At 38.2% G+C, this 26,551-nt stretch overlaps 1 protein-coding gene across 12 annotated transcripts in view; it reads right to left on the reverse strand.

The window, feature by feature from the left end:
• Window positions 1-26,551, reverse strand: part of Smr (nuclear receptor corepressor smrter) — a 127,542-nt gene that overhangs the window by 50,841 nt on the left and 50,150 nt on the right. For 4 of the 12 annotated variants that reach the window (XM_076127221.1, XM_076127219.1, XM_076127224.1 and 1 more), the window contains exon 1: window positions 16,744-17,027. The exons of 1 other annotated variant lie outside the window; for it this stretch is intronic. In XM_076127221.1, the coding sequence (XP_075983336.1) occupies window positions 16,744-16,793 (50 nt within the window). In that variant the 5' untranslated portion in view covers window positions 16,794-17,027. Of the gene's footprint in view, window positions 1-16,743; window positions 17,028-26,551 lie in introns of those variants that run through there. 7 more of the 12 variants (XM_076127227.1, XM_076127226.1, XM_076127218.1 and 4 more) reach the window with 2 other exon arrangements.

The raw sequence follows: 26,551 nt of genomic DNA on the forward strand, positions 1-26,551 counted from the left end.
CCAGTAGCGGTTTGGTAAACCATCGATAATAAAGTTGTGAAAGACACATTCGGTTCGGCATTAATCGTCCTAGCCGGGTGGCAAAACCGAATATGTGTAGATGAACCCGATCGACACAAGCCGAACAAATGAGTCGAGTTGATTTTGTGGTTTGGTAATTTTGCCGAACTGAATGCGTATGTAGCAAGTCTTTTGTAGTTTACGTCAAATGCGTAAAACAGTCGTGACCACTATCACGTCTCTGGTATCCAAGTCTGAACACAAATTTTAATGTGTATCACGCCAATCGTTACGACAATCTTACACAATCATCCTCTTCATATAATACGTATTGTTTTTTCTACATTCTTACAAAACCCACTCGCAACAATTACACGTAATCAATGATACACTAACTGATAATAACGCGTAATTTACTCCGTTCAATTCAAGGCCGTTAGAAAACTCAAGTACAAAAAGTAAATTAGATTCGTCAGTTAACCTCTGGCTACATCCTGGTGACATGTGGTTGTGAATGCCGCGGCACCCACACACGTGTCGTTGTGTCGCTTGTCGCAGCCGTCGCCGTAACCTTGCCGCTGCAACTGTCAAACTGACATATCGCCTCACGACACACTCACTTTAATAGATCTGACATACTTTTACATGCCTACCATACATTTCCGACGTATTTTTGTAGACAAACGGCCATATTTATAAAGGCGCTTCTAAACGGGCCATATTTTCCTGCAATATGTGGCTGCAACATAGTGGCCGGACATTGTGGAGGACTAATATTCTTCCAATAAGAACACCAGTTAGCGAAGTATTATACTTATTTTATTTTCTTCAAATCTTCAAAGTGGACTGTATTATAAACTATTTACTATGCACTGTTCATATACTTTACTATGTACGGTTTATTCACTATGTACTTTTCTTCTTTCTCCGATGTGATCTTCATTCGATGAGTTTAAAACTTAAACTTTACAATAATATTCTACACTATGTTCACTATTCACTATGTTCGTACAATGTTCTTTCTTCCGAGTGATCTGATCACCATGAGTTAATAACTTAAACTTTACAATAATATTCTACACTATGTTCACTATGTTCATACTATACAATGTTCTTTCTTCCGAGTGATGTGATCACAATGAGTTTACAACTTAAACTGATGTTACGCAGCGCGCGTCCCTATTTATATTCATAAACATTGTTTCTACACTAATCTAGAATCAAACGGAATGATCAAGCGCTCCGTGCCGCACCGCGCGAGGTTCGAGAACGCCGCCGTCTCGCTCGCGCATACGCGACTCGCCTATATGTCTATCTCGTTCTTGATCTTTCGGGAACAGTCGGTGCGCTTGATCGAAGGATCGCCGCCGCTTACAATGTTCGCGATTGTTCTTTCGTACTATTATTATTGACTAGAATTTTCTAATAATAATATACTTATTTCTACAAATTTCTATAATGTTCTACATGCGTGAATGAAACGTGATATGTTATGCCTAAATATGATTCCATCGTGCACATTTCTCCCGCCGTCGCAACTCGCGATTTATATGGCAGCACGATGGGTCCTCTGTTCGGTCGTCACTGGATGGTCGTTGTCCGTGGCGATGTCCATGTTCGTTTTCCTCGGTTGTAGATATTCCGAATGTACGCTGCTCCCGCCGGTGTTGGAGTGTAGGCTGGCGGTAATAGTTTTCCATCCAACACTGCGGTCGTTGCTCGCTCAACACCGGCTTTTCTCCACCGTTAATCTTTTCACGTTTTCTCCAGGAAGGGTCACTGTGCGACCTTCCCCTTGTACGTTTCCATGCTGCAGCCACGACGTGGTTATTATTCCCACACGGGTCATTGAACTGCGGCAATTGTCCTGTGGCGCGATTTGTAGGCCACTTGTTCGGTGTGGTCCGATCTCTGACCATTTTCGTTTTACATTTTTCAGCGGGAGCTTCATGATCGCGCAAAGAGCACAGCTTAACCATTTCCACGGTCGGTGTTATCTCGGCAGGCTTCGATAACGCTAGTTGCGCTTTCCCAATGTTCTTCCTATGGTGCAACAGCCGATGGTGAGACATGTTGCAGCCATCTTCGCCGCAAGCTTTCGCACGACACTTTTCACGTTTATGCGTACTAAGCAGGCAGCGGAAACACAATCTACATTTCTTCGCTATGTCCCATCGTTCATTCACGCTCGCGTTACGAAACTTACTACAATCGTCCAGTCTATGTTCATTCATACATACGTGGCACTGTGGTTTCTTATCCATCGCCACATAAATTTGCTCGTACCGCGGCGTATTTTCTTTCTTGGGCGCAAGTACTTCGTCCTCCTCGGAAGTACTCTGTTCTCGCCAGATAATATCCTTTTCCTTGGTGGCCTTGTTCCTGTCCGGCCATTCCTTCACTCGGCTGAGCGCATTCTCCTCATCCTCATCTGACGATGAAGCAGAATCTTCTTCCTCGTCCTCGATCTCGGCGCGAAGACGCTTCAACTTTAACTCGGCGAGGGCGAGCTTCAGCGCGGCGACTTCCTCTTCGGCCGCAAGAATTTCTATTCTTCGTTTTCCTGACACACGCGACGTCCCGCGTGACCTCGCACCTTCGGCGGTCATCGCAGGCGCAGCTGTAGTGGCGGTCGTAGTCGCGGTCGCCGATCCCAGCGCAATCGCGGTCGTTGACCCCATCGAAGTCGCGGGCTCCAACATTGTCGCGGTGTTCAACATCTCTGTGGCTGGCGTGAGGGCAGTAGTAGTCTCCGATGTCGCCAACTCTTCCACAGATTTTCCTTTTCCACTTCGCGTAACGGGCATCCTTTGTTCTTGCACTGTTCCAAATCCGGCTCGAAGGACCAGCAATGAGGAGGACTAATATTCTTCCAATAAGAACACCAGTTAGCGAAGTATTATACTTATTTTATTTTCTTCAAATCTTCAAAGTGGACTGTATTATAAACTATTTACTATGCACTGTTCATATACTTTACTATGTACGGTTTATTCACTATGTACTTTTCTTCTTTCTCCGATGTGATCTTCATTCGATGAGTTTAAAACTTAAACTTTACAATAATATTCTACACTATGTTCACTATGTTCATACTATACAATGTTCTTTCTTCCGAGTGATGTGATCACAATGAGTTTACAACTTAAACTGATGTTACGCAGCGCGCGTCCCTATTTATATTCATAAACATTGTTTCTACACTAATCTAGAATCAAACGGAATGATCAAGCGCTCCGTGCCGCACCGCGCGAGGTTCGAGAACGCCGCCGTCTCGCTCGCGCATACGCGACTCGCCTATATGTCTATCTCGTTCTTGATCTTTCGGGAACAGTCGGTGCGCTTGATCGAAGGATCGCCGCCGCTTACAATGTTCGCGATTGTTCTTTCGTACTATTATTATTGACTAGAATTTTCTAATAATAATATACTTATTTCTACAAATTTCTATAATGTTCTACATGCGTGAATGAAACGTGATATGTTATGCCTAAATATGATTCCATCGTGCACAGACATATTGCGAGCAACTCCAGCCATACTACGCAATATTGCAGCAATATTGCAGCAATGTCTCAGACATATAGCCACACATTTTTGATATTGCAGTGAATGGCCGATATTGTTTTGATAGGTTGCCGGACGATCGCTGAGCTACCGATTTTACTGCAATGTTGCCCGGCCAGTTTTATTGTTGTTTCAGTCGCTCACTCTTGTTATGATATAGTGCATCCTTTTCTACGCGATTTATATTTATTTTATCATTTATTATTCATTTTTTTATCAAGCATTAATTCTTGACATAAATTGTCTAATGTTTTACGCCTATTGGCGTAAGGTCGAATCCACTGTCTCTGACTCTCTGTCTTTTTCCTTTTTGATTTTTCTCGTAAAACGATATAGGCTGCTGCGACGAGTGTCGCAGCAGCCTATATAGCTACAGGGAAGATTTCGTCGCCTATTTAAGTAAGGTCGAATACACTGTCTCTGCTTTTTCCTTTTGATTTTTCTTGTAAAACAATATAGTCTGCTGCGACGAGTGTGATTTCGTCAGCCATTATTGCCGGTTTGTGTGGCCCGTTTAGGCGTCTGCATCATGCTCCATACTATTGACAGACATATTGCAACATATGGCTCGGCCATAGATTGCTCGGCCATCGTTGCAATAAAATATTTTTGTGATGGCCGAGCAATAAGTTGCCAATAGTGCAGCTACATATTGCAGGAAAATATGGCCCGTTTAGAAGCGCCTTTACTGTAACTAATGATGGCAGAACAAAACCGGTTTGAGATATTGTGCTCGCATTTTTCTCGAAGCTAAATTTAAAATGTATGGGAGACCCGTTTAAAGTCCACTGTGATGGTAGCTAATATCAGAATTGAGACGGAAATAACTTTGTAAAGATACCGGAATAGCATCGAAGCTGCTCAATAAATTAATTACCGTTCATTAGTGCGACGCAGTTCAGTTAGTTGCGCAAATACAAAAGATCGTTCGACTTCAAAGTTAACTTTCGCTTACGCTCTTTCGCAAATAAGTAATGAATTAGGTTTTCTATAGCCTTTTGTCTGCAACAGGAAGCCTATTGACACAAAAATTCTTTACTATTCCAAGCTAATAATAAGTAAGTTAAAATATTTTCTAGAGTCTTCGATTTTAAACTCACGTGCTTTCAATCGCCATTGGAATATCTCCAGTTCTTACAGACCGGTAAAAACAAAATCTTGTTTTCAGAACAAACCACTCATATTTTAATTCCACGATGAATATAAACGTTATAATAAACTTGGTTCTAAGATGAGACGCAATAAGTACTGTGTAGGCAGACTGTATAATCTGGTACATAAATATACATCGTGAACCTGGGACCTCCAGTGTCAACTGACAAACACACCGCTTCATCTAACCTATTTACACACATGACTTGCATTTACATGCTACTATTTATCTATTTCCTTATGTACGAGCTCCGTCTATACAATTAGTAAATAACCGTTGTTGAGTCATGAGAACCATTATTTATCATGTTTAATGACTGATGCAATTTCATGAACAACTTCTCCAGTTGCCACGCTGCAGAATTAAATGTAAACTAACTTTTCAATGTAGCCTGTAGTATCAGCTTTCATTCCACAGCTATTGTATTTGATTTCAACAATATTTTTTGTACGTTTAGAAACCTGCGTAGGCTAATGCGTAGACGCAACAAAACAAACTCTCATTCTTGCACGTAAAAGAAATATCATCAAAAAGCGACAAAAAGTTGAGCGTCGTATAGCTACGCGTGTATATGTCAAGACAGCGAAATCACCTCTCGAGTCGAGTGACCTTCGTTCGCTAACAAACAGCCGGCTGGCAACGCAGCGTAACGTAAAACCGACGTCCGTACACTCATAACTACATACACACTGTATAGAGATTGGATCAAACAACGCTATACTGTATATTTATACACATGTACAAGCGCGATGACCTGCGCGCCACCCGCCCGCGCGCCCGCCATTACGAGTGACGCATGCACCCAGCCCCGCGAAAGGTCATAACCGCTCGTAACGACAATATAGAATCCATCTTATCGCAACGCACTAAAGTCTAAACTTCCACGCCGAACGTTTGTAGGTTAAGTTGCAATTGTAGTGCAAAACGGCGGGAAAGCGTTCAGTATTTTTTTATTTGTGTGGTGCAGCGCAACACAAGTGCAGTGTACCGAGTAAACGAAAACAGATACTGTCCAGTCCGCGTTTAGAACTGATGATGCGAAATGCAGCTGGCGGTCTGTCGTCTGTAAATATCGTATGTTATATTATCATGCCAAGTACCACTCGAGATGCCGACTGAAACTGACTCACTGAATTCTTGTTCATTTCTCTGGCTTCCTTCACCGCGAAAAAAATTATACTGCAAGTTAGTGGCACCTTGAGTGTTCCCCGGCGACTTTGAAAGTGCCAGTTTTCGAGAGAACACGTTTTCTGTTAATAAATTCCAGTGAGTGCGAACTTCTTGTAGCATATTTATTTCTTGAGTGTTTCTCCTGACATTCTGTCAATATCTGGTCGAGTAAATAGTCGCGGGGTGTCGAATGCCACGACTTGCTGGCCTTGGGTTCATATCGCTAGTTCGCTTCTAGATTGTTTGCTCTTATTGGCAGGATTTTCAACGAGTTGTGGAATTCCACCGCGATCGTCTATGTAAATTGTTACTAAGTTTTTTCGTTCTAAGTATTTACATGTTATAAGGTACTGAGTTTTACGTTCCATAGTAACCGCGAAAATACTAAACCTACTCCAGGTTTTAATAGTAACTAAATAACACAAATAATAAGTAGCAAAAGGTCAAAATTGGCATATAGGTAATAGAATACATAAGTGCCTAACTACTTGTTTTTCGACATAAATACAATAGCAGTAGTAACCAAATGAGATGCAACTTTTGGTGCCAATTGTATTTCAAAATAACGTGAATTGACGCATGACGTTTTATACCAGTACAAGTTAGTGTTTCCAGTAGCCACTTAGGTATTTAGGGTTCATTTAACACATTGTTGTAAAGGCCACTAATAGATCATTAGCCACAAAACACCTTTAGACTTGAAATTTAAATAACGCCCTCATTACGTTTATATTACGAAATAAATTAACATATAATAGAATTAATTAATCCACAATTCCTACTCGTTCACTATTCATTAAACGACGTGTGTGAATTTAGATTGTCCTTGCACACGTTCGAGAAATTATCACATGAATATTTATAAGATAGCATTATTTTATAAACAAAGCAATCTGGACATAACCGGTCTTACATTTTGGAGGGGAAATCCCAAAAAATATAATAATTATATTATTAATAATGATAAAGATCTAAAGGCATGTGTGAAACGGCAAGAAACAGTCGATTCACCAAGCGGAATGTCAATAACAAAGAAATAAAAATAGATATGACTACCAAACAAAAAATACAAGAATCTTAGCATATTAGAAAGTTAGCCGGCCGCCTAGCCGCTAGTGATTCCACGACATGAAGTTTTATAACTGTAAACCTTCGGACGAGGAGGTAGGCTTGCAAACTGTGAAAACCGAACATAATGTAGTCACACTTCGAAAAATATGTCGGGGGATTGCATAATTCCGTTTCGTTATGGTGTCTGTGCACGAAACTAAAAAGAAATACTTTATTTTTAACTTCAAAAAGTTTTATTTCTAAAGAATTGTTTCTATAAAGCACCATTTTAAGTATTAAAGTGGCAATCAATGCCCACATTGCTTGCTTCTTCTGCGGCAAAAACGTCTATTGTGTTTTTGTTCTATTCACTATTTTGATGAGAAACTTCAATTTATTGGTCGATTCTGTCCAAAATGGCGACCGGTAGAGTCATCGCAAACAGTTATCCGTGGTTTTACATTTTGTTTATTTGCTGCCTAAAAACTCAGAAGTGTAGGGTTGACATGAATTTTTCGAAAATAGATATTATTTTGCTGCATGAGTTTTGTTTTAATTAAAACATGAGACCCAACTAGCTGTAAAAGAAACAGCCGGTCAAGAGAAAATAATATTTAATCATATTTTTAATCTATCTGCTGTTAGTTTATTAAATAACAAAATTGTACGTGTACTCAATACTCAGTCATAAATATTCGAACCCGGAAAATGCTTAGAGAATTTTCTCAAATATCTCAAACAGCCAGTAATCTTGGCAGCCCTACTGGAATGTTTTAAAAGTCAATAGCTAGCGTTTGTGCCGTTTTCAGGTAGTTAACGGTCTCTTGCAAATGCATGCGAAAAATGTTCACAGACGTATTGGGGTCGTGTAAGAGACTCATTCACCTCGCTGTTTCACTTCACACAATCATTTCCTAACTCCTGGGAAGCTTTTTATTACCTATTTTGAACAAAAACCACACTATCTTTAGTCCACTACAAGTTAACAAAGTCATTTTGTTCGTGTTTTAAGTGAACTGCCTCGAATGACTCACTCGGTAACTCGGTAGCAATATTTTCCTCATAAAACGTGCAGGTAGTGGAAGTAATTAGCAATGCAATAATGCAAATTCAGATAATATTACGTGTTTACCTCTCTCAAATATAACGGTACCGCGTCGATTACACCGCTTTCCAACGCTAGCGGAACGATGCTCGTACGGGGCCCGTGCGAGGCCCGTACGAGGCCCGTACGACTAGCTAACGTTCACAGACAAAGTCGATTGTCAATAAAATTACGTCCGCGAGCTGAACGAAGTATCTAATATGTGTATGTATACTATACGTAGTGTAGTCGAGAGCACCCAGCCCGCTTCGTTCAGTGAGGACAGCGCTATTTTATCTCTCATCCTCTTCACACATTTCAATGTGAATGACGCGAGACGAATCCTACATCGTACCTATACTATAAATACAAGGAAATACGCTTCACAACGGGGATGTCTGTAACCTAGGCAACTACAACTAGTAGTAATGTAGTGCAATGTAGCCGGCAGGGGGCGCCACGCTCGCTCAATATCGCAGTTCTCAGAAGCGACGCGCACCGCGCATCCTGCTGGTTTTACTTTCATCGATGACGTATTTAATCAATGCTATCGACGCAACGCATACATAGCTACAATGTTTACCTTTGAAACTTTGATAGAGCTGACACAGTTTTGTAACATTTCAATTGGGTTACTTCATTATCGAGTTGAAAAATACTGAATGTTTCCGTTACACGTAGAGTTTGCAGAGTCATTGACACCGCAAGTACATTTTCTTTCATTAGTCTAATGTTATCAAGAAACCACTTGATGTTTTTAGAATATCTGAATAATTGCAGCCTTGAAAGAGCCTGAGGGCAAGTCTGTGCAACATTGTAGCTTATAGCTTGTAAATAGTTGCTCGGTGAGTCCAAGTACGGCCATGTTGGCAGTTAATTGTGAGTTCGGTGTGGCCGGTAAGTCTCGCCTCCGAATGGACCACCCATTTGTTTCCCGTCAGTGTAGTATGACATTAAAACAGGTGTATGTTTGCACACAACGTATTATTTAAGCTTACGTGAACAGCCACACGAAAGAGTCTTTTCTTTTGATGCCCGATAGTATAAACTTGGTTGTAATACATAAGAAGGGGAGCCAGCAGATGTCGGCTCGTAACGCCGTGACTAAATTGACCAGAAACAGTTTGTTCTTACAGCTACTATGTTTATAAGACATTTTGAAGCACTTGCCTGCAGGACGTAGGACTAAATAACAAAATTTGCATACATATTGAGATTCGCACGATAACGCTTTGTTTTAACAGGCTAGTTCTTTTAACAGAATAACATTTCCTTAGAGCTGTTGCTAAATGGAAACTGGTTCAGTCACAAATTAATGCTATATTCTGAAGAGGGACGTTGAAATCGCTTAAAATAGGTTTCCGGTCTTCGCATGAAGTTCATCAATGACCACTGACATCAAATTTCTACGTGTTCTTAAGGTTTCCATGGACAAGTATGTAACTAATGTTTGTTTTCATTTCTTTCAATTTACAATACTAAATACTTAGAAAGAACAAAGAAGGGTGTTGTGTTAATGTTCATTGCGGTTTTCATCTGATTTAAACCCTAAAGCTTTATTCAGTTTTTGTCTGTCGGGCTGTCTGATTTTCTACTGCAAAATACTAGTCTCTAGAATGTTTTACTGCATTCTGCGTTGTTCATAATATAGTTATTAAGTCATAACATGTAAATAAGTCACGACTACTGCAATAACGATCGATATGTCGTCGACACCGACAATCGTATGTGGACTTTGTACATATCCCGTTTCAATAACTAAGCGAAATCTAATAGCGCAATTATTATGCATCCTACTAATGTCTGTTAGAATGTTTGCATGTAGGTATGTTTGCTACTATTTCACAAAAAATATTGAACTTATTTTATGAAGATTTGATAGTTTATAAGCTGGATTAACTCATACGATGCATTTACACCGGGAAATCGGACGAACTAGAAGCTTATATTTTATTTTCTGGATAGGTAGGTACTTTATTTTGACATTGTACAAGATCGAATAATTCTAAATAATATAAATGACGTTTTAAAGCGCTAATATCAGGAACTACTAGCTCGAATTAAAAAATATATATTTTGAATAGTCCATTTATTGGAAAAGCCTACAGGACATATGACCTCCAGCTATGTTACAGCCATTAGGAATAGAGAAGAAATAAAAAAAAGTAAAATTTAAGTATAAATATAAAAACGGGAATATTTTCATTCACGCGGACGAGGTCACGGGCTTAAATAATCTTCTAAACCCGAGCAATGAAAATGCTTCATCGTTGATATAAATTTAAGTCTATTTAACTGGTGATATCAGCAGTACAAGTACTTAAAAACCGGTTTTACTTGCTATTACTAGATACTGATCGAGCACTTATATTTTAACTCATTGCTTGAATTGTGTATTCCATAGTACTGCTCACTTTGTCGACTATAATAACACGTTTGGTGATAACGTAAGAAAGATTTAGGGTCAGCACCATGGATTATGGGTATGCTTCGGGTAGTCTATCTGACTGATAAAGTGATACGATTTTTTTTAATTTCTTGGTTTAACTGATACATATTTTATGTTAACCAATACATATTCAGAAGCTATGAAATACTTAGATAGACACAGTTTCCTTAATATTTAATTAAATTATCAGTTCTTTAGAAATACGATAGGAGCTCAGACAATTTCCTCAAATTATAATAATTCTCGATAGTCACTCGATTCTCGATTAAAGACAGTAGTAGGATCTTATAAAGTATATTAAAAACTTTTACTAAAAATATTTTTTTCAAATCTCTACGGTGTTTGTATTATTTATTTAAAAAATAAACATGCATGAAGTATACAGTTATGTAGTTGTGGCTGAGTGAAAATTTCAATTCCGTATCTCGGGGCTATCTCACGGGAGCGAGTCGGGCTGCATAAATAGTATGTCCCTGTACCGCGCTCATCACTACTATGTAATACATTATGTACTACGTATGTAAACAGGTCCCCTACTAAAAGCCGACTTATATAAACGACAGTTTTTCAAGAGCTAGTCTTTAAAAGTTGGGGATTCGAGTTTTTGCGCGAAGATTCATCTCCATAGGATGCTTTGGGAAGATTTTTCAAAAGGTCTTCGGTGGGAGTAATCTCCTTTCTTTAGCCCATTACTGTCCCACTGCCAGGCAAGGATCTCCTCCCGAATTGAGGGAATGGTCAGGACCTGACCATTCCCTCAATTCGGGAGGAGATGAGTCTCATCTCCAAGCAAGCGTGGTAGACTCAGAACCTGACCGTCAGGTACTGAGTCTACCACGCTTGCTCAGTGCAGGGACTATACATGCCCTCAAGAAATACGTTAAATATTTTTAAACGTGCAGGGTTTCATAACGATGTTTTCTATTATAACAAGAAATGTCTGCTGAATATTATATGTTCATCAACTTAGGCCGAGAAACGTATCGGTAGAGAAAAATCAAAAGACTCATGGTTCACGTTTAGCAAACAAAATGATTCCGCATTTCTTTAACGACTATACCTATGTACATTCATACTTATTTACATTTGTACATGATGTGTTCATGTGTGAGTTTGCTTAGTATCGCTTGCGGCACGAATGACGTCATTTGCCGGCAGGGTGCGTAAGTGCGTAGTGATGACGTCACACGTGTTTGTTTTGATACCGAACCTTCTAGAATCCGGATATAATGGAAAGTAGTCGCTTTGTTTTGTGAAATGCAAGTGATAGTTATTTGTTACTGTTTACTTATGTTTGTAAAATACCTTACTTTTTGTACTCAGTCACTAGCAAGGGAACTAAATTCTGATATGATTTATATCAAACTCCTTCGTGTTAATAGAAAAAGAAATTCTAACTCTATTTTGGAAGAAACTCTATTTTTTCTATATTCTCAGTTAAATTGATGGATTTATTGAACACAGATTTGTAAGAACTGATAGATACGACCTAAGGGGTGGACGATATAAGGAAATTCACAGGGTATGCCTGATTGAGTTGGCACAAAATTGGTGAGTGTGGTATAGACAAAGAGAGACACTATACTTAACAGTAGGAAGAATAAGACCGCATGATGATGGCGAAGACACGATTTTCTCAAAGAAAAATACAAGTGACCAAAACCGGCGGTAAATAAAAGCATGTATTAGGTATACATGTGTTTTTATTCTTATTTATAGTGAACATCGTCTGAGTCAAAGTTAAAAGGTTAAATAAAAACCTTTGCCCGACTGTACAAGATATTTTTTAAAGAGGAACCGGACCCATTTGACAAAACATGATGAATTAGATTATTTATTCAACATAAATAGTAATAAACTTTTATTTAACTTGACTAATACATAGACGTCACATAACATGACGTGTAAAAACTCAGGTAAAAGTTTCACCACAATTAGAAGCCGTTAGTTTCTTACTCATAGTTCTTTATTAAGGATGCTAATGCCATTTGGGATATCCCATTGATTGATAGTAACATAGCAAGTTTCCTTCCTTATTTAAAAAAAAAGTTTTTAAGTACTCCTTGTGTCTATGCTTTAAGAAGCCAAACGTATAAAACGATATTAGCATTTTTTTTTATTGCATACAATTTCATGATTTTTACTTTGACATTAATCAAACTTGTTATTTCAAAAATAAATTAATACTGCAATGTTATGTACTTCCAACTTGGGAATATGGTATTAGCCGAAATAAGGAACAATATGGTACCATTAAATAACTGCTCACATGGTACCTAATTGCAAAATATCAAAAAAGCATTTGTAAATACATAAGTTACATACCAAAATGGTAATTTGTACGAGCTCTAAGCACTGAACAAAACTTGACCTAGAGGCCGTCATTTATTATCTATATTTGGAAATGAAATAAAAACTAAATCTGTCTGTAGACATTGGTACAGCGGCAAGGGCACACTGACGGCCGGACGGGCCGCGTGGCCAGCAGTACGCAGTCACCTTCCTCGACCGCGTTCGGCTCCCGGCTTTAAACCATCAGGTACAATTAACTAAGGTCACCTTCCATAAGTTTATCGTAACATTATTCATACATTTGACCGCGTCGAACTACGCAAATACTTATCAGCTTTACATTTTAGTTTGATAACAATCTTTAATTGTTACACAGACGTTTTAATGCCATTACTGAAGCGATTTCGATGTTGTTTTGCTGGAGATGAGGAAAATTGTGGCAGTTTCCTGGTTCATAGGCTAAAGGAAATAATATTGCATTTATTTTGTTAATTATAGAATTATTAACGAGTTTAATAGACTTATTTTACGACGAAAATTTACTCATTAAAAACAATCAAGCAAAAGTCAGTATTTCGTATGGGATATCTTATGTGATATTGTACCTCATCTTTTTTCTGACCTCTCAGTGGTCGTGTCGGTTAAGCCGTCCCACCGGACTATGAGAGTAAAGGAATAGAGAGTGTACCTGTATATTGTGCATACACTTGGCCAATATAAACAAAGTCCTGCACAATTGGCTGGTTTCAATGAAAATTCAGCCGCCGTAGTCGAAATCAGCCAGGATGACATTCAGTTCTTTTCTTATAACGGTGAGCAGAGACAATAAAAATACACATTTTTGTCTTATCTGTTCTTATCATATCAAGAACGATACTATGTCTGGCTCTTACTGTTACTAAGGAACAATATTACACAACGCTTGCTCCGTTACTGGGCAGGCTAATTAACAAGTGACAATTATCACATACTTGTGAAGGACTTGATATAAAGTTAACTAAAATGCCTGCACTTCAATGACTTAACAATTTTTATTATTGTGAGTGAGCTCATCGAATCCTCGTCAAAAATCCGACAGTTTACAAGATAATGTCGATATTTTTAAGACAGACATTATGAGTACATTTAAAAGTATATTTAACTACAAACATAAATTAAAATTTTGTCGAAATATCATGTTTTGACGATAGCCTCTAAAACTGCGTATTAGATCTCTCTTAGTTTGAGCACTTAAGATTACTTGTGATATTATAAATTCTATATTATTCTATTAGATATTGTATATCATATAGACTTAGTACAGAAGACTCTATTGTCGTTGTATTTCAAATACGACTACAGAAACTGGGTGTTCAGACTGTTCAGAATAACAGTTAGAACTCAGAAGGTTTAACTAAAGAAACTTTCACTTCTCTTAACTAAGCTAACAGACAATTTGACAACATACAACCATGTCTCAAGATTCAGAACCGGGTTATAAGTAAATCAAGCCCTAAAAAACTGTCTAGACTAGTTTAGAATAAGGTAAAGAGGGGTCCTAATTAGCAGGGCCTCAAATAAAACCTTCTTTTGCAACGCAACGTACGCATATTTGTAATGAGTGTCTCTTTAATGTGTGTGTCGAGTGGCTTTCGTTTTCATTCATATTGTTCTCAAAGTAGACCATAACCTGATTCACTAACACCATGTCAAAAATAATGCTGATTGTTTGTCATTTCTTAGTTTGGCACAGTTGTGAATGCCACGCCGTACTTTCCGATTACAGGGTTTTAACTGAAATGTTTTATGCGATAGTTTTAGATGAAAATACAGTATTGTTATCATACTTTTGTACTATTTTTATGTTTTTCATTTATAGGTCCAACTATTTGGAAATAGAAATAAATATCTAGAAAAGTAGTTAAGGTTAAAATGTTGAATCAATGATGCTTCGTTAGCTACCATCTACAGAGGGCCTCTATAGGGTTATGGTTCGTGAAAACAATAAATAAAGTAAATGTCATAGGTATGGTTCGTCAAAACTAAATTTCGCAAAATATTAAAGGTGTTCGTTTATGACCTTTTTCTAATCTATTTGACATGGAGTAAGCAGTACCGAATAAGCAAATCTTATACTCGCACCATATTTCGACCGACATTTTATAACGTATTGTGATAACATACAAACTAAATTTTTAACAAATATTCTTTGTTGAAGTAAGGTTTCAGGAGTCTAATTTCTAAGTAATGTCATTCTTGCATACGTGGCACACAGTCAGCTTTGATAAACTGACGTCATCATATTATTTCAGATCGAATATCATCATAGATGCTTATTCTAACAAATTTATAGCCTCAGCACATGATTGGCTATGAGCGATGCACGTGGCCATAGTGTAACTAGGTCGATAGATTGTTGCATGTTGTACTTATTACAGCGTAAGTGATATTTGGTACTTCGACACTCTCGGATACGTTAGCTGACGAGACCAATTTACTTTAGTTCATGATGAAATTAATTGTGAATGAGGCAAATAGAAATTACCTACTAAGTATTCTACATCTTTTTAAGCGTTTTTTTTGTGTCCCACTGCTCATGACATTATAAATTTAACCCATTAATGTCCCATCGCTGGGCAAGGGTCTCCTCCCGTAATGAGGGAGGGGTTAGTCCTTGAGTCAAGTCTCATTGAGAAGAGCTCATAACATTAGATTTTAAATATTATAACGACTCGGGCGGTCTTGTATGACAAGATGTTTGGATGTGAATGAGGCAAAGGAAGTTTGTAAGTGTCGTACCAAGTGGTGGTATTTGGTCTCTGCCTACCCTTAGGACCTGCCTGATATTGTGGATGTATGTAATAGATCTTTTACTCTTTGGGTAGACGTAAAGTGACACTAAGAGTTAAATATTTCTAGGAGAAACGGATTATGACTAGTCCAGAAAAAAAGAAAATATAATAGACTACATCATTCAAAGTTGAAGAATTGTAAAGTTAAGTTAATTCTTATTGATGATACTTTATACTTTTGGTTAAAGGTAAGACTGTTCATGACTAAAGATTGAAGGTCGCTATATATGTAGGTACCTATTAGTACATATGGGACACGTCATACTTCGTTCCAGTATGCGAATCACGTATTTCAGTTGACAACTAGTGTAGGTACGTCAAATTGATGGTCACTATTCAGTACATTGCTGATTTGACGTAACGTGTTCATAAGTATAAGTGAAGACAGAAGACTAAGTGAGACAGCAATGCACCGCATAGTGGCTTTAAAATAGTTGTCAACTGAAATATGCGATAGTCCCCCAGGTACCGATTAGTAGACCTCATCATTGGCCTGTATCATCCATTGCAGATGATCAAAGGTACACTAAGACTTTTCATAGTAATATAAGTATGAGTTAATTATGAACTGTCATAACAATAGTTTATCCCTGAGATCAAAGGTCGCGTGATTAATTCATGCCTTGTAGAGTTGTGCGTATTAACTGTATGACTAGGCTTCACATAGTGTTACGAGAAACTTGCTGTAGGATAAATAATGATTGTGATAAGAACTGAAGGCTACGAGTAGTTGTTGTAAAACTTAAGTAAGTATGTGTTGAATCTGATTGGAGCCAATGTGCCACTGTTAGCGATGCTGTCCCATCATTGATGATCATTAGTTTCAATGCTCGAGTCCCAATACAGTTGACTTCCATACTATAGATACTGGACAAGTGTCAATGACCCCTGCACAAGAGAACACAACAAGAAGACTCCTAACCGAGCACGAAGGGAAGAGATTGTGAAACGAACGTCAATAACCTTCCATGTACACCGAATAAATGATATCACAAACTTTATTTATTCACAACGTATCACACCGATAAACAGTCGCTAGCCGTGATAATGTGCACGCAGTTTAGTGAATGAGGTAATTGTAATGTCACATGACTCAGCCCCGTATATGTACACAATAAAAATATAACCAATTATGTATGTACAGTACCTCGTTACGATGTCAATCAACACCTCGCCAGTTTGCGTGGACCACACCATAATAAACTATAACACTACACCACACATCCACCTGCGCAGAACCATCTCACGGACGGATAAGGACCTCAATACACGTTCCCGAATGATAACGCGGCCAAACAAAAAAAAACCGGGGGTCCTAAGAAGGTCGAATCTGGTATTTTTTTTTCTGGTAAAAGCTGGCAACGTCGCACGCTCGCCGGACGGACTCGCGTTCGGCTCGCGCGCCGCTCATTGGTTGAATGCGACGGCGGCCATCACTGCGCGCCGTGCGCTCACCCAATGACGCCGCGTCCCGCACGCCCCGCCCACATCCTGTCGGCCTGTTGAATGGATTTCGCGGCAGTCGTGCTGCGGATGTCGAACGGCTCGCTCGTGTTCGAATCGACTTAGAAAAAAGGATGACTTCTCGATCAAGCTTACGAGGATGTGAACGGAGTGTCCAGTGACCTCTTGAAGCTCAATCATTTTAGTTAAAACCATAATAAATCAATAGATACGGATGTAGTGTACATCTAATGAGTAAGAAAGTAAGGAAAAAGAGAATTTTACCGAAAAAATACAAAGTTATGACAAGTCGAAAATTAACGAAAAATACGTGAAAATGAAACGGTTAGTGCGTTACATGTGTTGGGGCCGTGTCTTACATTAGAGAATGGTTAACTGATGGGTGAATTTAACCTCGCCTGAGTAGCCAGTGAGGTCTGTGCCCGCTGCTATCTGAGAGAAAAGCTCCACCATCGTACCTGAAACAATAAAACATAGACATAAGATATTTTGTACGGTCATTCAATAGTGAAAATAGTGACGTTTATCGAGTTTCAACACATGTGGCACATTACTCCTATACTTACAAAGTGGGTCAAATTATATGAAATCCTTAGATTTATAGAATTAGATGATTATGGTAGATATTCTTATGGAAAATAAATGACAGTGCAATAAAATAAACGTCATCAAATAGTCTAAATAAAAGACTCTGAGTTTGAACTTAGTGTATGAAAATATTTTCGTGTAAGATTTTTTTTCAGTTGATCGGCAAATGTATGTATGACCTATGGTAAGTATGTGAGTGTAAATATTTTCAGTAAGTAAGTGGTTTTAAAGAAAAATAAGAAACACAATTTCGGGAACTTTTAGTGGTTTTTAAAACTGAGTCTAAATGTGAGTGTGCGATTAGGTTATAAACTTTTGATTTTAATACAAAAATTATAGGAGTGACACTTTTTAGGATAAAAAACTTAACACGTTCCTAGGATATCATCCAAGAATATTATTTTTAGATCCCTAATATTGGAATTATGAAGTCTTTTGTGTCTTATCTATTTTCAACAACTTTAAAACAAAGAATCATAACCGAGTTAAGATCAAATTTTCGAAAAGAAATACCATTTTGAGAATTTTTGGGACGTCTTGTCGCTCGTGACAAGGCGTTTTCTTGGCAATAATGCAAGACATTTTGCTTCACCACATGGTGTCCTCATACAGTCAGACAATGTCAGATCATCTACCTACATATATCTCAAACACGATATTATAAAACGCTGGCAACCTACACTTATAACCTGACCTAACCTAAAAACAATACAATAAAATCTTTTAATAGATGTCGTAGACAAGTATTAGAGGGACACGTACAATTTATTCGATAGCCTCGCCACGTGGTGGGTAGATAATAGATATGCAGTAAACAAGAACATAAATTACGCCGCAACGGATCCGGGTTACATTGCGAACACAAAAAACGCCAGAGAAATGAGGAAAAAAGGAAAAAAACGCACATTTTTACTCAAAAAAAATATGATTGCAACTCGTTTGTTATTGAAGTGCACTTAACACATCCTGTGGACAGAATATGCCCTTGAGAAATCAACGACGCACACGATTAAATGTCAAAATGAACTCTTATATCTATTTGGGTTACAATTATGTATGTGTGTGGGTGGTTACAATGTAGGTGTATAGTATCTGTGGAATGCGAGATAACGTGAGCGTCTGGCGGCGGCAGCGCGGCGCGGGCGCATGAGGGCGTTGCGCACTAACGCACACATGCGCGAAACGAAAGTGCGCACTAACACAAGAACACTTCGTCTGTATATGATGCAAAACAAACTTTTCCTGTTTAAGGCATCGCTCTCTGCTAAATGATGTTTTCCTTGCTTACTATGTTTATGGTGAGGACTAGTGACCGCGCCTACAGCCGCGTCATCGAGAGATTATATTCTATAACGATCTATAGAAACTTGCTGATAGTAATGGCTGGCTTGCTACATTTAGACCCTCGTACATAATGTGGGTAATTTGCATCTGACTCGACATGCAAACAAGAGTGGTTATTAGTTATTACGTATTTACTTCATAAGAATCTAAGGACAAGGTGGTCTTTTATAGTTATTTGTGTACTTGTAAATCAAATCTAAACTTAATTTTAACTACTCTAGGAACATTCGAGACTTTAATCACTAAACTTGATCTTTGAAGTTTAGATATTCGTCACTTTGCCTTTCGATATTGGATAGTACGATAGTCATATTCTAGCATTATAACCCAGTGGCTACAAGCAACGAAGTAAAGGCTACAAAACCACCGAATCTATGAAGCATAGAAACAGGAAGGGTCCTAATATACTGCCTTGCGAACTCCTAAATCTACAAATGCTTCCTGACTTAATTATTAGTTATTTTTTCGTACTGCATTATGACCTAGGAGGTATATTATAAATAGAAACGAATGTGTATTCTTGATACCCTTATCTCAAGTTTTACCCAGAGTTTTAGAAGAGAGACTGTATCAAATGATTAAAAAGATCTGAAAACAGGACATGTTTGTCTAAGATTCATCCGCTAATAAAAGTGTAATTCTAGGTAAACATAACTCAATGCGTCATTGTTGGCTTTGTACCAAGCCTGCTGGTTCTTATATTCGACATAGTACGCCTAAGGTTCTTTTATCTAAGGGTGAAGCGATTCAATAACCAGTTTCTATCAAAAAGTACTTTCATTCTTTTAAATCTGCGATATTGCCGAATTCGTGTCCTAAGTGGCGACGACTCATGCCTTAAATGAAGCAAATAACTACTAATTAGAAGTAGGTATATAAAACATTAAATTACTAGCTATAGAGACAGAAAATTGCTACGAAGTCCACGACTAATAGACTTTTAAGGAAAAAGGCAGAGAGATATTCGTCGACACAAATAACGTCCGAAATGAAATCAGCAGGGCAGGCAAGGTCGGCGCTCGCCAGTACTCCTACAGGGATCGTAATTAATTGCTTTGGGAGGGCGCGTCCTCAGGAGGACGGCCGTTGCCTAGCAACCGGAGTGCCGACATGTTCGCCGGACCGTATTTTTGTAGGTATCTCGTAAAAGTCGATATTTCGTTGACGTCTGCCGAAATCACAGCACAAAGAACTTCGTGATGAATGTTTTAGGAGAAAAATGGGAATTTTTACTTTTGTGGAATTTCAGACAGATCATCAAATTTTAAAAGCTAGATTTTATTATTGACTTTAACTACGAAGTCCGATTCATGTCTTTTATTATTTGGTGAAATGAATGGCGCCAGGCGGTGGCAGTCTTAATGAATCAATTAAAGTTGATGTTGATTCTGATTCTATTGAGATTGACATTCATACGCATATGACTTGCGTCTTTCATCATTATTTTCAATATCAAGGATCCCATTTCAAATTATTCCATCCCGCCCACAACGTACAATTTCTTGAAATTTTAAGTTTCTTAACGATAAAACCTTCCAAAGCAATTTATAATAATGATAATGACGTCTTGATATTCTATCAGTTGATAAGCTTTTCTTCTTAATATTGTATTTTTGTATTTCATTATACCTATTATTATAATATCGTGCCTATTCGTGACTCATGTGATGAGAACGTTTAATTTCCTTGTTTATAGTCCAGTATGACTCACAAGAAGGTACGTTTTTTATGTTTTTAATGAGTCAATACTAAAACATTTAGGTTTCGCTACCATTTTTTTTACTTAGAAAATGATTATTTGAATATTTTAAAGAAAGGTTAGACTAAAAATAATAACGTTTCCACTATGAACTGTAATAATTTATCGACCCAGTAAACAGTCAAACTTACCTAACACATAACATAAATTCAAACTTTTACTACACAACTCAACACTATTCAACTTAAAAATAAGTAGGCACCCAAAGATAAACGCCATTTGCCTATGAATAGCTATAAGTGAGACTGAATAAGAACAGCTGATTGAAGCGCGGAGGCCCGGAGTTGCCTCAAGGTCCCGGGAAAGCTCACCCTCCGGGACAAATTTAATTTTGCACCCCTCCGCCCGGCGCACGCCCTCTCGCGTTCAAATAGCGAGGCGCGAGCGGCAGCCCGACATCCCGGGAACACGCAAATGGCATCTATGTACAGAGAGGGGAGGAAGGGGGGTTATCCTTGAAACTACTATTAGGTTTCTGTATTACGTACTATGTTTCAAATAGTACGTTTGATAAGGCTGTTATAATTATGACAAGACTAAGCCTATATAAAAACTGGCACGTGTAGAGTCGCGTATAAAAACTTTGGGTTTTTTGATAGGCGTTTAGACTAAATATTAATATTGTGTTTACAAGAAAATTGTGGCGCCCTATTGCGTTATTGGTACATTGTATTGACCAGGGCACGTCTATATGAGTTTTACACATTTTTCCTCTCACTGGATAGCACGGGGAAAAGTAAAGACTTTAATTCTTATTACTTTAACTCTACTTTGATTTATGTATGTATCGTCATTTTTTTATCGCAATACCATACTTACATTGGTCTAAACTATAATCAAAATGTTATTAGTTCATGCACACCTACTAAAATTGGCCTTTGACACCTCGGCCGTGCCTTCTACGGAATATTTGCACTTTTTTTTCATACAAATAATATAGATTAGAAGATTGGTATCTTATCTGTTATTTACCTACTTATATTAGGTATTTAACGTGGAAGTGTTCATAAAAAAAAGTACCTACATGAGGATAATTTCATAGAGAATTCTTCGAAGTTATGCCTGCGTAGTACCTACCTATCTATTAGCATACGGAAATTCGGAAATGAAAAGACAAGCAATAGCATTTCGAATGTTTCGAAATCCTATTAATCGTTTTTCTTTGTAGCGGTTTGTAAATCACGCAACATTTAAAACCCAGCGTAGTCAAACATAAAACTACAGCTTCAATTGCCTGGGCAACATAGGTCATCCTATTTTCAATACACACATGAAAAGAATATCTGGCAGTACTCGGCAATAGTCAGTAGCCCATAACAAAACCAAACGACTTTATTGCATTTTTACGAGTTCGTTTCTTATAAAGCTTTTTAAGTTTTGATCGAGCTAGGTATCGTTACAATACCGGCTATACTTTCTAAAGTCAGTCGTAAAATTCGCATAAATCTATTGACATCCGTTTTATGTAAGTGAGTCAGCCGGCCCGGGCCGTTTGTTGTTATTTTCCACCAGAGATATATCACTCGAACTGTGCCAAGAGTAATCGGGGAAACGTATCGTATAAAATGATGTATTATACAGTAGGAGCGGCCACCGCTCAGCACACTCGACTCGATCGTCCGAGCGAGACGAACAACAATATTATCTCTTGATAACAGATAACTCGGCGATTGTTGCTTTGATAAAAATACGCACGAGACCGCGTTGCCGTTCCTCTCGACTCTCGACTCAACCCGTGCGACGCGACGTTGCCACGTCTCCACGCCGGCGGCCATTTGCAATTCAGATGAGAGCTAGTCAGTAAAGTTGTTACGCCACACACTCTCAAAATAAAAACAATGTTTTAGTTATAAATTATGGCGGATCTAATGTGTATCGCTAATATAATCAGTCTCGCGTCATTGCACTCGTGTTTAACCTACGGAGTAATTAATTGAGTCGTAATCTTTCATACACGATATTATTATTCAAGTACTAACAAGTAAAGAGATTGTGTAGTCGCTAGTCGCATTCAAATTAAGCCAATTAAAACATAAACAAAGTAACACAAACATGATCATACACTTCCGTTAGCAACAGTTTAAAAATAATGAGACAAACAACATCTCCGGGAGGAAACTTGTCTGCATTATGAATATTTATAGATTAAAATACTAGCACCTGTTATTAAGGCGATCTTAGCTATTAATGGTTGTGTAGCATAATTACAAGTCACCTGGCTAGACTAGCTACCTATAATGTAAATGTTGTAGGGGGAATTGAATGCAAACACCAAACATTTTAAGTGAGTTCTCACGCATTAAGTCCATTGTTTTGTTCAGGTCTGTAGGTAAAAAATACTAATTAGATACCTAACTAACATTTCTAAAGTTGACCGGTTAAAGAATTGGAAGTTGTTTTAATCCGCTTTATTATAGTCATTAGATAAGTTTGTAAGCCAACCCATATTATCTACAAAGAATTGAAAAGACTAACTCCTGAATTTTTTATGACAATAAATGAATGATTAAAAGACGAATATAACTGAATAATATAAAATCTACGAACTTAGTAAAAGATCATAACAAGGTAGCAATTTTGAAGGCGTGGCGTGCCACAAGGCCAAGTTCTCGATCTGGCATTACGCAGTATCTAATATTCAAATAGAAACATCTAGAAATATCGTAACCGACCATATTGAATCTCAATTCAGCCACAAAGGCGCACTGCCACTGCAAAAACTAGTGCTATTAGACCTAACAGTAAATGAAAAGCAGAAAAAAAAGCGAATTGGATTCGTCATAGTGAATGCCTTACAAGTGATGAAAGAATACCGTTGCTATGAAACTGCAGGAATAAATTGTATGAGAGAAATAAAGCCATTATCAATCTATCTATAATCTAGCCGTGAATATAATAGCTTTATTAGCGAAGGTGCAAGTGTGCAAGCTGGCATAACGGAGTAAGTCTGTGTGTGGCTCCAGGGTACTTGTTTACTTGCTACGTGTCATTCTCCTCGAGTCGGCGCGATCAGGTTTCTGCGCGGCGGACGTATAGACTTTCACGAAGCCATGCGAATTTCACACATACACACTAAATGTGTTCAAAACAACATTATAAACTTGCCATAACTTAAACATAATTATTTGAATTGGATTTTAAATGTCATGGCCGGTTAATACGAAAGTTAGTTGATTATTCTGGAGATTCGCTATTCAATCAATCATTTTATAAAACGTACCGGTATTTAGTTTTTAATACAATACTTTTTCTATTAGTCCAGTCTTTGTAGCAGCAAAGACGGTAACGAAGTATTTACGATGCAATTAATTAACGTGTAACATCGAAGTGGAAGCCACAAAATGTGTTAACATACAAATTGAACGAATAAAATGGACAAAGGATAACTGTGTTACGATAAATTCTGTACATTCTGTAAAGAAAACATTCAAGCAGACTTAAAAATGGATGGAACGGCACAATTCTTATAGGCCATGGTTTAGGGAGCTCTGAGTGGTGGATTTGTGCCAGCAATAAGTGCTTTAGTTGTTTCTTATAAACAGAAACGAATGCCAACACACATCTTAACCGATCTTTAGGTACTGTATTCTGGCACACATAGCTGCATATAGCGTAATAAATATAGCGATGTTGTAGTTGTAAGTTATCAAAGGAGAAAGCTGTATGGCTAACTTGGGGAAGTCGCAATTTAAAAAATGGTGAGATTACTGGAGTAACAAATATAGAAAATAGAATAAGTGTCTAGTTTCTAAGAAATTACAATTAAATTACGCTAATTTTTTTTAAGGCCTTCGATGATATCTTGCTCAAATATTGATCAATAAGATACTTACATATAATATGCCCGTCTAGGCCTGCTTTATGAAATACCCGCAAGTAAATGGAAACTCTACATTCATAGTATTCAGAATATGAAGTGAAGGCTTAGACACCTTTTCAATTTGCAGACGTATAGACCTCACTCGGCCTTACAAATAATTGAAACTTTTTACCTTTTGAGTGCACACAAAGTTCTATTTCTTTTTGGCCAAAGACATATTTTTTTTAAAGTGTAAAGATTCTCATTTCTATATGAACCTTAGCTGTTATATCGATTAACATGTTAAGCTCCAACCCCAGGCAATAAGTTTAGTTAATGGCCAAAAATCAACGGAAAAATACCGCAATATGTGAATAAATTTGATCCCAGGAGCAAACGTGGCGAGGGATATTTAGATTTGCGTCGTAAATTGCCACCACCGTGCTTCTTGGTGGTACTTCAGCTTTATTAAGATTTTATGCTCGCTCTCGCATAGTTGTATCATATATCAGCGTAAGTAATGAAATATGTATGCCGTAACGCCATAAAAACACTGTAGGTATGTTCTCAGAAACTCTGACAATATGATTGTACCACGAAAAAGTTATTTTTGCCTTGATAAAATCCTTCGAAGCAGAAATAAAGTGGTAGCCGTATATGTACGCTTACATAGTGCACGGTAAAATGATTTTGCCACGATATGGAGAGCCGAGAGGATTGGCTGAATGGATTTTGGAATGGACATAAACCCTTCCGCTGACACAAATAGGAATAATCCGGCTAAAAACGGGTTTCGAGCGCCCAACGTACTATGTAAGGACGAAAGGATTTAGAGCGGAGATAAAACGGGACGAAGGGGTACGGAAATCGCGCAATCAACGAAATTCCGGCCCATTAGCGCTGCGATCGTGCCCGCACCGGCGCACCATCGAGCCAGCGTGCCAGCGTGCCAGCCAGACACCGCTCCAGCCCGGCTACGCTCTCCAACTCAAATATTTCCAATCATATTGATTTTAGATAAATCCTCTTATCACCCGCGGGGGATTTAGCAGAGCGGAGAGCTTCCAACTATCTAACATGAGATTACTATTTGGCTCAGTCGGATCGATACTAACTGTACGAATATAGCACCCAGTAAAGCTGTTTTAGAACTTCGCACAGCTCCGACAGATATTATTACAACATTCGACGATGATGATTGCTTTTAGAAGCATCTAGCTAGATGATCTCACATCGTATTTTTCAAACTGACGTAGATATGTATTTTGCAGTAGGTAATGATTGTGGACTTTGAATTCACATATCTACTTACCTACACCAGAAAAGTAGAATGCATTGTCGTGAATAGTCATGATCAAGTTATTTTTATAAACAACACGCACTATTTATAATACGCACTTGCTTACGCTAGCATAATGCGTTTTGACATTCGCATGTAAGTTTTGTGAATTCATTAAAAGTTTGATGTTGCTACACACTAATTGAATGAATGGTATTTTACGGTTTATACCGAGCTGAGCGGCAACCGCGCGTGGCGCCCGCCCGCACCGTGCGAGCTGGCAACATGGCGCCTCGTATCCGTCGGAGCGGCAACCTCGCCGACAGAGCGGCAACGTGTCGCACTGATTCAGCAGTTAACATTCAACTGAGAGATAGCATCGATTTATATCTAGTTGTTGTTTTAATTTCAAGGGAATTGAAGGTTATAGTTATTGATATTGAGTAATCGATGTTTTCTGTTCTCGTATTTTGTTACTCTGAGCGACCCATTGAAGGTTATGCGGTCTCTAGGGCAAGGCAGCAACGTTTTTTCAAAATCTTATTGAGCATTGATAATTTGGATTGATTTTTCTCAAAAGCAGCGGCGTGAACTGTGGTTGTTGATTAGATTTAAAAAAACGTATAATCGGTTACAGTACCTACTATTGTGATGGCTCCCTACATACCTACATGCAGGTACCAGGCATTATAAATGCAGTCTTTAATCCTAATTTAAGGACC

This window comes from Anticarsia gemmatalis, chromosome 20, assembly GCF_050436995.1.
Source record: "Anticarsia gemmatalis isolate Benzon Research Colony breed Stoneville strain chromosome 20, ilAntGemm2 primary, whole genome shotgun sequence".
NCBI classification, from domain to species: domain Eukaryota; kingdom Metazoa; phylum Arthropoda; class Insecta; order Lepidoptera; family Erebidae; genus Anticarsia; species Anticarsia gemmatalis.